Below are 16,591 nucleotides of genomic sequence, written 5' to 3'. Positions count from 1 at the left end.
ACTATTTACTAACATTTAAGCAATGATTTACAGATGTTTGATTGGTTCCCCGGTCTCCGGTGGTCGGATTAGTAGTACAGATAGAAGTTGCCACCGATGAGATCAAGTTTGGTGCCAAATTGGAGCTTTTTTTCCAACGCTGTGAAAAGATAAGACATTTGGTCAACTTGGTCGAAAGCTTTTTCCGCGTCCAATGAGATAATTGTGAGGTCTTCGTTCGGTATTCTATGTGAATAAATTATATTAAACAGGTGTCTCAGATTAAAGAATGTGGCGTTTAGGTATGAACCCAGTTTGACCTGAGTGTACAGGTTTGCCAATGACTAGGCTGAGTCTACGAGCCTGAATTTTGGCTAGAATCTTCTGGTCAGTATTTAAATGGGCAATTGATCTATAAGATCCCAATAAAATTGTTGAAATCTTTCGTTGATATCTTTGGGCAGTGAGAGCAGTTAACCTTTTTCCGATTTGATTTTATGTATGGTATGGTCATTCTCTAATTTACGAAGTTGGCTTGCTAAATGTTTATGGGGTTTATCGCCGAATTCAAAGTGTTTTTGTTTGGTGTATTGAAATGCCCTACTGATTCTTGCTGAAAGTATCTGGTTTAATTTGAATTTGAGTGCAGCTATCTTGTTATGTTTTCTTGTGGACGGGTCAGCCGCATTTTCTAAGTAATTGTTTCATTTGTTTTTCTAACTTCAATTGTTCTGCCCTATTTCTCTTATTCTGTGATGCTTGGTATGAAATGATGCAGCCTAAGGTAGGCTTTAAAGGGTTCCCAAAGCAAAGATGGGGAGATGTCAGGAGTGTCATTTGTCTCGAAGAAGATTTCCATCTGTGACTTCAGGTAGTCACAAAACCCAGCCTCTGCGAGTATTTGTGGGTTAAATCTCCAGCACGGCTGCCTATTTGCCATTCCTTCCAGTTTCACAGAAAATGTAAGAGGGCAATGATCTGAGATAATTATATCATGATATTTTGGGTTATAGGTGCAGAAGTTTAGAGTCAACCAGGAAATAATCTATTCCTGTGTACACTTTATGGACACCCGAGTAGAAAGAATATTCTCTTCCTGAAGGATTGGCAATCCTCCACACGTCCTTTATATTTGTGTTGTTTATATAAGTATTCAGAAGTTCACTGGGCTTGGATGTAATTATTCTTTGAAATTAAGATCTATCTAGGTATTGGTCTAAAACACAGTTTAGATCCCCCCGATTATCAAATTGGACTGGGACATATCTGGGATTAAATTAAATATTTTATTAAATAATTGGGGGTTATCAAAATTTGGAGCGTGTATGTTCACCAAAGTCAATGAGGTTGAGTACATTTCTCCGGATACTATAATATACCTATCCTCCTTATCAGTTATTGTGGACTTGTGTTTGAACAGAATACCTTTACGGATTAGTTGCAGTTCCCCTGGTTTTAGAGGGAAGGGTGGGGTGATACAACTGTCCAATCCACCTACACCTCAGCCTGTTGTGTGATTCAATTCTTGAGGTAAGTCTCCTGAAGGAATATTATGTCAGTGTTAAGGGATTTTAAATGGGCTAATATTTTACCCCTTTTTATTGGTTAATTCGCGCCCCTGACGCTCCAACTACAAAACACGAGTTCTTTCCCCCCAGTTTTGCTTGCTACATCATCTTGCATAGCTAATGTTATGTAGACAAAATTGCTGGAGAAACTCAGTGGGTGCGGAAGCATCTATGGAGCGAAGGAAAGGGTTATGTGTTATGTGCTAATGTTATGCATTCTCTGCTGAATTAAATGGTCCGACACGGTGATTAAAGTACCTCGTCCAAATGTAGGCTGAGTGAGGGATCCCTTGCCCCTTTCCCCAGCTCACCGGAGATATCTCCAAGAAAAGTGCGCCTTAGCGCAAGATACTAAGATATTTATTACAAAGATAAGAAAAGAGAAAAGAGAAGAAGAAAAAGGAACAAAATATAAAAACATCACTAACAAAATCCACACAACAACGGTGTTGAATTCAAGTAACCTTCCTTACAATACACTTTGACTATTAGAATTATTATTAAGTAGTCCTGCACCTTTCACACGTTAAGGAACTAAACAGAACAGAATGTGAAGTTCTTTTAGAGGCTCAGCAATCCACTCTAATTAAAGTTCTATAGGAAGACATGAGGAAGTATCTGAATGCATATTTAACCGACATGTGTCTCGTAATAGTTATCTTTCGGTCTATAATATTTCTACCATATCACAAAGTATCGAATCCGTACCATTCTGTGACATCGACTCTATAGACTAATACTTATCCCCTGGTAGCTCCGGCGATGTTCTGGGCAAACAATAATGCCTTGTTCGGGTCAGTGAAGAAGGATTCAGCACCTTCATGTGTGACACAGAGCTTGGCCAGGTATAATAATCAGAATCGAACTCCTGGTATGTCCCTCAGATTTCCTCTTGTCTTGGAAAAGAGTGCTCTTTGTCTAACGACTTCAGGGGGAAAGTCTCTGAAAATTTGTATCTGTTGTCCTTGGTATGTCCTTCCTGTTCTTGGCCACTTTACGAAGTAAAGTGACATGACATGACAGTGATGCACCCGCAGGATCAGATGTCACAATGGCGCGTTGCTGTCTGACCGGGTTCTCAGTGCTCTGTGTGCTCGGTCAAGCACATGCTTTTCATCCAGAGCGAGTGTGTCTTTAAGTAATTGTGCTGTAAATATGTGGACATTTTTACCTTCTTTCACTCCGACTTTTCTCAAGTTCTGACGCTTGGAACACCCCTCTAGATCTAGGCATTTTTTGTTAATTTTTACACCAAGCCGGAGATGCGCTTCACTTCAGCTTTAAACTTGTCTGTAGCATCAGAGCCTGCTGTAGCCGCTAGTTCCAGCTCCCGGAGTCTTGCTGTGGGCGAGTGAAGTAGCCAGGGTAGTTTCCAACTTACGGTTGATGTCGGTTTCCAGACATAGAATTTCCCCTCTCAGGATTGCAGTTACCTCTTCAACCCGAGAGTCAATTTTGGCACAGATTTCCTGTTTTACTGCTGAGAGTTCCCAGTGCAGAGCTTCGATGGCTTGCAGGACCGGTGTTTAGATTGCAGTCTCTTCAAGGGACTGTTTTTCAGGTGAGTTTGGGGCTTCTGCGCAGCCTTCCTCTCCGTTTTTTTTCGGCCTTTGTTTAGGTGGTATTACGGTCTGCTGGCCCTTTGCCCGCAAATGCGTTAAATATTGATCTGTTTTGTTCTTTTTTTAAACGTAGTTTAATCGGCATGGTCCTGAACTACTTACACGTGCATCCTATCCCTCCATAGCGCCACCGGAAGTCCTGATAAATCTTATTCAAACCTTACAGACATTGATTTTTTTTGTCATTTTGTTGTTATTTCCAGGGCAAATCAGATTTTTTTTTCTGTCAGATTCGCATCAGAACATAGAAATGTATAGCACAGTTACATATCCTTCAGCCCACAATGTCTGTGCCAAATATGATGCCAAGATAGACTAATCTCATCTGCCTGCACAAGATCCACGTTCCCCCATTCCTTGCATATCCACACACCTATATAACAACTTCTTCAACATTATATGGCCTTGATGTTTTGTTTTAGGTTATACATTTATTTTATGTCTTGCTCATTTAGATCAAACCACATATTTGCTGGAGAATTTTTAAGTCACTATGCATTACTAGCACCAACTATTTGTACATCTTTACCCTATTCTCTCAGTGCCTATATATGTTTCTTTAAAATGAAGTTTTAAATTGTACATAATCAAATGGAGAATTTTAGTATCATTAACACATTTTCCTATATTTTTAAACTAAAGAGGCAAAATCATTTTACGCAAAGCACAGAACGTTTTAATTATTGCTATTGATACTTGTTGCACAGCAATAAAAGAATTACATCTTTGTCCCAAGCAGTAACTATAATAAAGCCGATAAAATTTAAAACATACAATGCAAACAGAAATTGATCTCATAAATTATGACATGCAGTTAAAATGTTATTTAGAAATTCTCCAGAATTACTCTCACCAGAAAAAAGGAGCAAAACAAACACATTAATAATGTAGCTTGGCAAAAACAAAACTACAAAAAACCTGTTGCATATCGTGGAATCTTCAGTCATTCTATGTCAAACTATCTCTAAGCATTATGTGCAATGCTACGATCTGAAAATTCTTAATTATCTTTGGATTTGGCAACTATGCTTTTGTACTCTTAAATCCACTATACTTTTAACATTTTATAATCCCAAGACTTCAGTGAAATCATTAATATTTTTAAAAATGTACTTTTCCGTTCTAGGATTTTGTTGCTGTTAAGTTTATAGTAATAGGATATTATTATATAAGATCATATATAAATCTATAAACGTTTTAGTTATACTGACATATCTTTGCATACTTTAATGTGGTAGCTAAAACTGGTTTAATTGATGTCAGAACTGGTCTCATGCAAATCAACAATCTACAGTGTATCAGAAATATGTTATGTATGAGAACACTTTGGCAGATCATGGAATTTTTGTTCATATCACATGGCCTCACAGTACCATTTGAACACAAAATTGCCTACATTGCATTTAGTGAAATACAAAAATTCATTGTGTGAACCTCTGACAGGCACTGTATTGGCGGTGTGGCTTTAGATCAGTTTAAAAGTATTACACGATATGTTGCAGTTGCCATTTACATATTTTATTTTCAAGCTTTTCCCAATTTATCTCCTGACATGCACACTTCACTGCTTTTGCAGTTCTTTTTTGTTTAGTTGGTTCTCTTCTGTCAGTGTTAACCAATCAGTAAAACAAATGTCAACATTAGTGATACTAACAATCAAAAGAAATTTAAGTGCACTATTCTTCAGTGCAAAAACTGACTAATTGTGCATAATTGTTCACCGGTTCAACATATAAATAATCTATTCTAATCCCATTTTCATTATATTAAAAACATTTGAATGTTGAAATACAGAATTGGACAGTTCAAAAAGTCAATCAGATCATCCCTTTTTTTTCTCCTTACAATTTTTCTTTCAGGAACTGATATCACATCACTGCGAATAATCTATCTTGTCAGTTAGTTGTCACCGGCTAAAGCCAGCAATGGCTGCCTCTCTCTGTCCTTTCCATCTGTCCTTTCCTTCTTTGTGTTTTAATTGTACGTGTTAAATGTATGTTTTTAGTGTTCTTTAGCTTGTTTTATGTGGGGGGTGGGTGGTTGGGTTGAAATTTTTTCTAATCTCTTACCTCGACGGAGATGCGATTTTTTTCCATATCGTATCTCCGTCCACTGTGGCCTAACATTGAGGAGTTGCCGATCTTTGCTAGAGACTGAGTTTGAGAGCTCCACCGCGGTCCCCTGCGGTCTTACCATTGCGGAGCCCGCGATCCCTTTGCCAGGGATCGACCTCGGAGCTCCAACCATGGGTGCTTGCGGACTTAACATGACGGAGTCCGCGGTCTCTGGTCAGAGACCGACTTGGGAGTTTCGATCGCCCCAACGCGGGAGTTTTGGTCACTCCGCAAGGGGGCTTCGACCACTGGATGCGGGAGCTTTGATCGCCCCGATTGATGGTTCGACTGCCCCGACCGCAGGAGAATAAAGAGGAAGAAGATTGGACTTTTTTGCCTTCCATCACAGTGATGAAGATGGGGGATCTGCTGTGGTGGATGTTTATGTTAACTTTTATGCAGTTGTGTGTCTTGTTGCTTGTTTTTTTCCATATGGCTGCATGGTAATTTGGATATCACTGTCCTTAATTAGTACATGTGACAATAAAACACCTTTGAAACCTTTGAATTAGATATTTGTGCTGGTCATCACTTGCAGCTTGTCCTGAATTGGCATTGAGAAGACAATGTTAGCCTGCTCCTTGAATCATTGGAGTCCTTCCTATGAAACTAGTTCGATTGTGCTGTTGGACAGGAATTTTCAAGAAACAGATTGCAATTATATAGGGTCTGTGATGCACTTCATGGTCTAGATTGTCTTTAACTATGAATGGATACTCCAGATACATTCCATGCACCTGCTCTGCTTACCTTTGATATTGGAAGCCATTTCATAGATTTGGAAGATGCTGATCAATTAGCAACTACTTTATTTTATAAACAATGCAAACTATGACTGTAATGTGTGTGTGTTGAAAGGAATGGATGTCAATGGTGATGGCTTGGCAGTTAATCAAATGGGTTGTTTAATTCTAGTTGGAGCTGGACTTAAGTATCGCTGGAGTTGCACTAATCGGGCAAGGAGAGACCATCCCATCACAATCATGCTTTTCTGTCTAGTCATAACCAATGATTCATCAGCTTCTATTCCCATAGACTATTGGTCATCTTCTAGTCAACATGCCTTCTCTATTCAATGCAACATCATGTTAAGCAATATCTCAATTTTATAAATCTCATCTTTGTTTTCTTCCATAGTCCCTCAACTTCCCAAATAATTCAGTGATGTGACAGCCAGTAGAGCTGCTATCTCATATCTCCAGATGACTTGTATCTGATGCAGTCTGGATGGAGCTTTCACATTCTCCTTTAGACTCTACAGGCTTTCCCCACATGCTCCATTTCCCTCCCTATCCCAAAAGTGTGGATTGGTAGGTCACTGTAAATTGCCCTGAATGTGTAGGTAAGTGGAAGAATCCAATGAAAGCTAATGGCAATGTGAGAAGAACACAATAAGAATAGTGTGGATGGGTGGTTAATGGTTAGACAGGACTCTTGGACTGAAATATAGAAACAAGGAATTGAACTTGCTAGTTCACAAAAAAGACAAAGTGCTTGGAATAACTTAGCAGGTCAGGCTGTATCTCTGGGGAACAGAGATAGGTGACCACTGAAACACTTGTTTCTATGACTAGTCTCCAGAATATCTGCCCTCTAGTTCCCCAAATTTAATCATTCTATTACTGCCCACCAAACCCTCAGCTTCTAACATTCCTTGTCAAAACCTCTTCACCCGCTCCACCCTACAATATTCCATAAAACATACCCCTCCAAACCAATTGTCATTCAGCCCAATATTTCATAAGTGGCTCAGTAACAATTTGTTTGATAATACTATTTGAAAAAAAAGTAATGTATTGCTTTCGCCGGTTTAAACGGCACGGTATGAAGAGGTCAATGCACACTCTCAACAGACAGGGATGAAACAGGTTAAAGTTGTCACCCGTCTCACTGTTCAACCTTCTGCGCGGAAATTGGTTGCCACGTTTCCGTCCATGACTGTGAGGAACTCGCTTCAAAAGTCATTCACTGGCTGTTCAAATTTTTGGGGGAGGGAGGGAGAAGAAGGGGAAGGGAGCGTTGTGCAGTAATGGTACACAAACACACAAGGCCTTTTTTTGGCGTTGTCCATTCCCCGATCTTATCATTACCTTCATTCGGTGCACGGCTTTCCCCTCAGATGTGTCCTGCACCCACACTCCCACTCCGAGTTTGCTGTACTTCTGTTGCCATCCTTGCGTTGATTCACACTGCTGCCGGAACGAGGCGAACGCCAGGTCATCGGGGATCTGCACCGTGTCGCGCTCGACAGACATTAGACTGGAGGAGCTTGGGCTCAGGTCCCGACACTCAGTTCCGCCCAAGCGACTTCGCAAACGATCTCCTGCCTCTCGGGCAATCGCTCTGCAGTTGTTCTACGTTTAATATCTTGCGGCGACAGTGGGTTTGTGCTCCGACACCTGCCTCACTCCGCCCCAGCGCTCTCTTCAGCTCCGAGCACCTGACAACAAAGATCCCGCCTCCGTCCCGCAGCTACAGGTGACGTTCGTCGCCTTTTCACTGGTCCGCTCGGTCGTCGATCAAAGGCGACACCTGAGACTGTGACACGAAGGGACGATTTCGGCATTCCGACTGCGCATGCCCAGGATATAGGTCACTGGAGATAACAAATTTCGGCATCAGAGCTGCTGCAGACATACAGATCTGCGTTTTATCTGTAGTCAGGATCAAACCTGGTCTCCTGCGCTGCAAGCGCTGTTGAATTGCTACTGGAGTGAGCTACACTAGTTCTCCCTTCTCCACTGGTCCATGCAGAAATCTCAGCAGTGATAATCTAATGAATCACGGTCTGGTCCCCCTCAGCCCGGATGGATGCCACACTCACAGGCTGCCCTCCCGGGTTATACAGGGTCATTATATAGGGGCGAACCATGCACCCCTCCCCTGCATAAACCCAGGAGGCAGATTTGTGAGCCGAGTCTCACTACCGTCCCCGTCCCCTCCCGAGTGTCCCATCCCTGTCCGGGGTGGCCGGAGATGTCCGGGGTGACCCTGGACTGACGGGACACCGTCCCGGAGCAGTGGCGGCCCCGAGTTTACTATCAGCGCGGAGAAGAAGCGCTAATTCCAGCTCAACTCTGCTTCGACTCCTGAGGAACCCGTTCCCTGACGGGCCGGGGACCGTCAGCATCACCTCTCGCCTTATCCAATGGCCGGCGGTTAACCCCCTCAGTGCCGGCGAAAGCTGAGCACCAGTCTTCAACAGGCATACACACAAAATGCTGCAGTAACTCAGTGGGTCAGGCAACATCGTTGGAGAAGGATCTCGACCCGAAACGTCACCTATTCCTTTTCTCTAAAGATGCTGCGTGTCCTGCTGAGTTACTCCTGCACATTGTCACTATCTTCAGTGTAAACCAGCATCTGTAGTTCCTTCTTACGGAGCAACGCCTGTCCTCGGTAAAAGACGAGGCGGCAGGGAGAGAGATGGGGAGAGGGATGGGGAGATGGATGGGGAGACAGATGGGGTGAGAGATGGGGAGAGGGATGGGGAGAGATGGGGAGAAGGATGGGAAGAGGGATGGGGAGAGAGGAACTCGCTATCACGGCTTCACTGCAGGTCCCGGACACCCCATCTCCGCAAGAACTCCCTGTTCCTCCAACTCCAACATGCAAACCCCGGCACTCCCCGCGAAATGTTAAATTAAGCACATCTATGAGCAAAACACAAACACGCATGTCTTTCCCCCCCCCCCCCCCCCCCCCCCCCCCTCTCTCCCCCCCTCTCACTGTCTCTCCACTGGTCCAGTCTCTCCCCCTGTCTCCCACTCGCATCTGCCCCCTCTCTCTCGCAGTTACACCCCGCTCTCCGCTACCTGGCACCCCCGTTCACTTTTTTTTCTCAAATGAATTTTGACAAATCCTATGATTCCTTGTGTTTTTCAGAATACTGAACTCGCTTATTCACAGCAGCAAGCAATGGCAGCTGGAGATTAAAAAATCCCAAAATTCACAACTTGCTTCAAGGATGGCCATTTTAGGTCTTTTAAAAGAAGCAGCCAGAATTCCCTGTTGCAGCGTCTTAACTGTTTCACCTGGAAATCTGGCCATGGGAAATTAACCAGGCATTACATTACATGCAGAGAAAACCATTATCATATCAAAGTTATTATTTGATAGTTTTTAGGATTACCCTTGTTTTAGTCCAGAATTTAATATGTGCAGATTTGTGATTGTCATGCCATGTCTGTAAGATCACCTGTAAATACCTAACTTTCCTGCAACCAAAACTCTGAGGTACGAGGTCAGTGCCTTGCCAATTAGTTTTCCGTATCTTTCATCTGAATATTTCCATTAAATAACAAAACGAAGGTTTAGATACACGTGGATTAACAATAGCACAGAATTGGTAGAATAGCAGAATTCTTTAAAGATTGAGCAGAAGGTGCCCAATGTGAGGGGCATTGATATGGTTCTGCTACTGCTGTTGGACTCATTGTATGCTCCTAACACATGGTTTTGAATACTCCTTGGGTTGTCATGAGCCAGGAATTGCCAGGACTCAGTGGTTTTCCTCATTCTGCTTTTTATGGCAGAGGTTTAAGGCATGTGAATGACCAGATAACCTATTTATTTACTGAACTGTGTGGGTATTGCTTAAGCTAACTGCTGGCAATTCTTGCTTTTGCTTGACTATGGCAATACAACCATTTCAAGTTGCTATACACCATTCTCTCCACTATTTTGAAGGTAGATATTAATTGTATAGATCAAGAAGAAGCTCTAAAACACGGCATAACGTTATTTGGCATATGGATAAAATGCCAGATTAGGTGCCAAGCATAATTATCTACTGGGTCAAGCGATTACTGCACTAGTTCTACACTTGCAACTATAGTTTGATTTGGTGGTAATCTTATGTGGACTTGTAGAGCTTACCTAGCCAATAATGAGGTGGTCATTCTAAATCCATTGTATTGACTGCTATTCTAAGTTCAAGTTGTCACTCTCCTATTGCCAATGAAAAATTAAAAAATTGAGGGAATCATTTGCCACCATAGCCACAAATTATATTAATAATGCAGTGAACAAATCATTCTACATTTAATCCTATTTGAACACTTTAATTTATTTGTTTAAAAACGTCCAAGTTGGGAAAGAAACCTAATTTTTGAATGTGCACGCAGCTGGAGGAAGGACGTTATATAATTGAATCTCCAGAATTAGATTTAATGAAAATGACCTAATCTCAATAATTTAATAAATTAATGGATGAATCGGGTGATACTAGTGCGTTGTATAATTTGGCAGGGACATGAGATTCGAAGAGGTACAAAAAGATGCAGTAATCTTATTGCTTCTGGAGCATTCTAGTACTGTACTCAGATTTGTTACTGGGATTTCGAGCGGCAGACCCATCACAGAGGAGTGGAATTTTTGATTCAGTTCCTGCATGTGTATGTTCCAACGGATAGAGCGATCTTGTCTGCATCAGCAACTGCTTTCCAGTTAGTAATAATTGGTACTGAAACAGAAAATGCAGTAGACGCGTTGTGCTGGTTAGTTGGGAATGTTTTTCCTGGTTGAAATCCAGTTTTGTGCCTAAAATGGACAGAGTGTGAATTAACACAGATAGTTCAAACAAATGGAATTGTGTGTATGTCACACAGAATTGGGTGGGCAGAAGAAGGCTTCGGTGGTCCGCTTCGGTAATCTCCGTCGATGATCGGACTCGGTGATTTCCGTCAACGTTCGGCGCCGCTCGCTGGGTGAAGCCGGGTTTCCCAAAGATGGCGGCGTTCGGGATATTGAGTTATGAGCACAGGCCGTTGAAAAGGCCTCGGCTCGGGCCGCCAGACGTTTACCCGCAGGACCCCAAACAGAAAGAGGTAGGAAAAATCGTAGAGATTCCCCGGGAGGACGGCCAGTCACTCTTTCAAGCAGCCGGGCCGGCGGGGTAAGTAAGCCGGCGTGAGGAAGCCGGGCCTAGAGCAGCGTCCATGTAAACAATAAATAGTCTCTGTCTGTGGCCGCACTTGGGCCTAGAACAGTTCCACAGACTTCAAGAAAAACGTACACATAACTGCTCTCCCACAGCAGTCCTCTGGCTCATCCAACTGCCTCTGTGGGAGAGAGTGGCGAGCCCACGCCGGGGGAGAAAGGGGGTCGGTGTGCAGCCCATTTAACTGTTGAGCCGACCCTTCAGTAATGTGTTTAATGCGGATAATCATCATTAATAAGATCGCAGAAGTCCTCACAAACTCCACCAATATAAGGCATAGCAGTTATAATGTTTGCTATCGATTACAAAGTTGATAGTTTTTAAAAAAACTTTTATGCCCGCATTGTGTTCACTCTCTACCAGAGCCTTTTTACCCTCCACGAATCACACCAATTTATAAACATTTGCTTTGTGCCCCCAACTTTACAAAACTAGCACTCATTACCCAGATTCTTTCTAAGCTTCATGGGCACAATTTCCTTTCCAGATGAGGTGAATTGACTTTGAAGCCCTGCTTTGAAGTTATTCCAGTGCCTTGAGCCAGTTTAGTTTGTGAGTTTTTGTGTACACATCTCCATAAGTAATCTTGCCATCTTAATGTTTCATTATTAGTGGATGTTCCGTCAACACCTAATGACTAACATTTCCTCCTTGTATCCCTGATTTTTGCCTGTTACTTTTTAATTTTCCCAAAAGTCCATGTTATGGTGTGCCATTTTTAAATTGTTGTTTTGCTTTAGTAAACCAAAGCACTGTTGTTTCATACTGTAAAGTGTTTTTGAGATGACATTAACAATGCCACAGAAATGTATCCAGTCATTAATCTTTGTTTTCAACGGCAACAAATCTTGTGTAACTTCTTAACTATCAACAATTATTTTACTCCATTTACTTAAATCATATCCAATACCAATGCCAGCAGCAACCTCTAAATTGCAGAAACAGAAAGAGCTTGAAATACTCAACAGATCAGACATCGGGTTACTGATCTTTCATCAGAACTGATATACTGGCTTGGATTTTGTTGTCAGCAATAAGGTAACACCAATTAAGGTAACAAATTATTGATGTGTGTGCTGTGAATTTTTTCTCAACGTAAGGAATTAATGTTGAGATTAGTAATCCAGCAACAAGATTGTCACGAAGCCAGCTGAGTAATCATATTGAAATATTATTATGCGGCAAACCAGGAAGCAAAAATGACAAATTTTTAAGTATCTCAGATGGAAATTAAGGTTAATTAGAGTCATAGAGTGTTACAGTGTGGAAACATGCCCTTCGGCCCAATTTGCCCACTGGCCAACATGTCCCAGCTACACTAGTACCTGCCTGCTTTTGGTCCCTTTCCCTCCATACCTGTCGTATCCAAGTACCTGTCTAACTGTTTCTAAAACGTTGGGATAGTCCCAGCCTCAACTACCTCCTCTGGCAGATTGTTCCATACACCCACTTTTGTATGAAAAAGTTACCTCTCAGATTCCCATTAAATCTTTCCCCCTTCAGCTTAAACCCATGTCCTCTGGTCCTCAGTTCACCTACTGGGCAAAAGACTCTGTGCATCTACCTGATCTATTCCTCGTGATTTTAAACACCTCTATAAGATTATACCTCATCCTCCTGTGCTCTGGGTAATAGAGTTCTGGCCTACTCAACCTGTCCTTATAGCTCAGACCCTCTAGTCCTGGCAACATCCTCGTAAATCTTCTCTGTACCCTTTCCAGCTTGAATTAGAATGTATATGTGAGATTAAAATAGTAACTCGACTGTTAGAAAATAGTTTTCTAAGAAAAAAACATTCAGAGAAACATTTCAATCTTACATAATATCTGTAGCTTTAGGCCCAGGGGCAATTATTAATTTTGTAAATAGGCGTAGTACTTGCTTACCTGAATTATGGCATTCATTGTTGACAGTCGGGTGATGTTTTCAGTGATGTAAATTTGAATTCTCGCAGAGATCATATATTTATTTAGGTGCAAAAATAACAACAGAATATGATGTTATTGATTCAGTAGGAGTAATCATTAACATGGAAATACAATGTTCAAGGGTGTTTGTGACTTCCTTTCGGATTAAAAGTATTATATGTCTGCACGAAGTATAAGAAGTAAAGTGGATGAGCTTGAGGCTCAGTTGGAGATTGATAGGTACAGTATGACATTGTGGGGATTACAGAGACATGGCTGCAGGAGGATCGGGACTGGGAACTGAAAATTCAGGGTTATACGTCCTATAGAAAGGACAGGCAGGTGGGTAGAGGAGGTGGGGTGGCTCTTGCTGACGGATGAAATTCAGTCCTTTAAGAGGGGTGACTTGGGGACTGACAATGTATATTCACTGTGGATAGAATTGAGGAATTGTGAAGGTAAGAAGACACTAATGGGAGTTATCTACAGGCCCCACAAACAGTAGCCTGGATTTCAGGTGCAAGTTGCAGCAGGAGTTAAAATTGGCTTGTAACAAAGGTAATGCCACTGCGCACATGGGAGATTTCAATAGTTTTTGGTTTGATTTCCTGGCCCTCTAAATTATTCCAAATGGAATTTAAACTGGAGGTGGATATGCAGGTAGACTGGGAAAATCAGGTTGGTTCAGGACCCCAAGAAAGGGAGTTTGTAGCATGCCTCTGAGATGGATTCTTAGAGCAGCTTGTACTGGAGCCTACCAGAGAGATGGCAATTCTGGATTTAGTGTTGTCTAATGAACCTGATTTAATAAGGGAACTCAAGGTAAAGGAGTTAGGAGGCAGTGGAGCTTGGAGGTAGTGACCATAATATGATGTTTTAATCTGCAATTTGTGAGGGAGGAGGTTAAATCAGAAATGTCAGTGTTGCAGTTGAACAAAGGGGACTATGAAGGCATGAGAGAGGAACTGGCCAAGGTCGACTGGAAAAGGATCCTAGCAGGAATGACTGTGGAACAGCAATATGGAGACTGTGGAATCCGGGGCACGGCCGCGGGCCAGTGGATGACATCGTCGGTAGCTCGCGGGTCACAGGTTGATGCCTGTTTTCCGGAGCTCCCGTGGCAACAACTGCGCCCGCAGGACTGGAGGGTGGCAGCTTCGACCACCCCCGGGCCGCGGAGCTTGAACCGCGGGACTGACTTACCATCGCCCGGTGGGGTATCGCCTCAGCGCAGAGGGAGAAGAGGAGGGAAGAGACAGCAACCCTAAGACTTTTGCCTCTATCACAGTGAGGAGGTGCTTGGTGAACTCACTGTGGTGGATGTTAAGTTGTGTTTATTGTGTGTTGTTTATTATTACATGTATGGCTGCAAGCAACGGCATTTCATTCAGACCGAAAGGCCTGAATGACAAATAAAGGATTCAATTCAATTCAATTCAATTCAATAGAATAGCAGGAATTTCTGGGCATAATCCAGAAGATGCAGGATTATTTCATTCCAAAGAGGAAGAAAGATTCTACGAGGCCACCGTGACTGACAAGGGATGTTAGGGATGGAATAAAATTTTAAAAAGGTGTATAACCTAGTAAAGAGTAGCAGGAAGTCAGGATTGGGAAACTTTTAAAGGACAACAGAAGGTAACAAAAAGGGCAATACGGGGCGAAAAGATGAAGTACGAGGGTAAACTGGCCAAGAATTTAAAGAAGGATATTTTAAGAGAAAAAGATTAGTAAAGACAAATGTGGGTCCCTTGAAGGCAGAAACAGGTGAAATTATTTTGAGGAACAAGGAAATGAACAGGTAATGAACAAAACAAACAGGTTCTGACTTCACTAAGGAAGACACAATCTCCGAGATCTACTGGGAGGACATAGGATCTAGGGAAACAGAGGAACTGAAATAAATTTGCATTAGGTGAGAAATAGTATTGGGTAGACTGATGGGACTGAAGGCTGATAAATCCCCAGGGCCTGATGGTCTGCATGTCAGGGTACTCGAGGAGGTGGTTCTTGAAATCGTGAATGCTTTGGTGATAATTTTCCAATGTTCTATAGATTTAGGATCAGTTCCAATGGATTTGAGGGTAGCCAATGTAATCCCACTTTTTAAGAAAGGAGCGAGAGAAAACGGGGGATTATAGACAAGTTAGCCTGACGTCGGTGGTGGGGAAGATGCTGGAGACCATTATTAAAAGAACTAATAACGGCGCATTTGGATAGCAGTAAAAGGATTGGTCCAAATCAGCATGGATTTATGAAGGGGAAATCCTGCTTGACTAATCTTCTGGAATTTTTTGAGGATGTGACAAGTAAAATGGATGAAGGAGAGCCAATGGATGTAGTGTATCTGGACTTTCCGAAAGCCTTTGATAAGGTCCCACACAGGAGATTAGTGGGCAAAATTAGAGCACATGGTGTTGGGGTTAGGATATTGACATGGATAGAGAATTGGTTTTCAGACAGGTAACAAAAAGTAGGAATAAATGGGTCCCTGTCAGAATGGCAGGTGGTGGCGAGTGGAATGCCGCAAGGCTCGGTGCTGGGGCCGCAACTATTTACAATATGTATTCATGATTTGATGATGGGATTAAAAGTAACAATAGCAAATTTGCAGATGACACAAAGTTGGGTGGCATTGCAAACTGCGAATAGAATGCTCGGAGGTTGCAGGGTGACTTGGACAAGTTGGGTGAGATGGGCAGATGCAGTTTAATGTAGATTATCTGGCGGCACGAACAAGGAGGCAGATTATTATCTCAATGATGTCCGATTAAGAAAAAGGGAAGGGCAACGAGACCTGGGTGTCCTTGTACATCAGTCAATGAAAGTAAACATGCAGGTAGTGTAGGCAGTGAACAAAGCTAATGGCATATTGGCCTTTATGACGAGATGATTTGAGTATAGGAGTAAAACGGTCCTTCTACAGTTGTACAGGGCCCGGATGAGACCGCATCTGGAGTATTGTGTGCAGTTTTAGTCTCCTAATTTGAGGAAGGACATCCTTGCTATTGAGGCAGTGCAGCGTAGGTTCACGAGGTTAATCTCCAGGATGGTGGGACTGTCATATGGGAAAAGATTGGAAAGAGTGGGCTTGTATTCACTGGAATTTAGAAGGATGAAAGGGAATCTTATAGAAACGTATACAATTATAAAAGGACTGGACAAGCTAGATGCAGGAAAAATGTTCCCGATGATTGGGGGAGTCCAGAACCAGGGACCACAGTCTAAGAATAAAGGGGATGCCATTTAAAACTGACTGAGAAAAACTTTTTCACCCAGAGAATTTGAATTTTTTTCTGCCCAGAGAATAGAGGACAATCCACTGGCTGAAATTTTGTAGAATAGAGCTCTCTCTGCCAAGGGATAGAAAGGGCAGGCAGTTACTGATTGTGGATGACAGCCATGATCACTGGCTGAAAGGGCCAAAAGCAGTGTAACACCTTAGCACAAATTAGAAAGC

At 42.4% G+C, this 16,591-nt stretch overlaps 2 protein-coding genes across 2 annotated transcripts in view; one reads left to right on the top strand and one right to left on the bottom strand.

The window, feature by feature from the left end:
• The window catches only part of LOC129702092 (START domain-containing protein 10-like), a 41,934-nt gene extending 34,182 nt beyond the window's left edge, over positions 1-7,752 (bottom strand). Inside the window, exon 1 of the mRNA XM_055643639.1 lies at positions 7,374-7,752. Coding sequence (XP_055499614.1) covers positions 7,374-7,538 — 165 coding nt within the window. The 5' untranslated portion in view covers positions 7,539-7,752. The remainder of the gene's footprint in view (positions 1-7,373) is intronic.
• Positions 7,753-10,935: 3,183 nt separating this feature from the next.
• The window catches only part of med12 (mediator complex subunit 12), a 363,139-nt gene continuing 357,483 nt past the window's right edge, over positions 10,936-16,591 (top strand). The window contains exon 1 of the mRNA XM_055643638.1: positions 10,936-11,111. Within this exon, the coding sequence (XP_055499613.1) occupies positions 11,013-11,111 (99 nt within the window). The 5' untranslated portion in view covers positions 10,936-11,012. The remainder of the gene's footprint in view (positions 11,112-16,591) is intronic.

The sequence above is a fragment of the Leucoraja erinacea genome, chromosome 12, assembly GCF_028641065.1.
Source record: "Leucoraja erinacea ecotype New England chromosome 12, Leri_hhj_1, whole genome shotgun sequence".
NCBI lineage: Eukaryota > Metazoa > Chordata > Chondrichthyes > Rajiformes > Rajidae > Leucoraja > Leucoraja erinaceus.
Note: the sequence above shows the minus strand (reverse complement) of the source record. Positions and strands in the feature narration are given on the sequence as shown.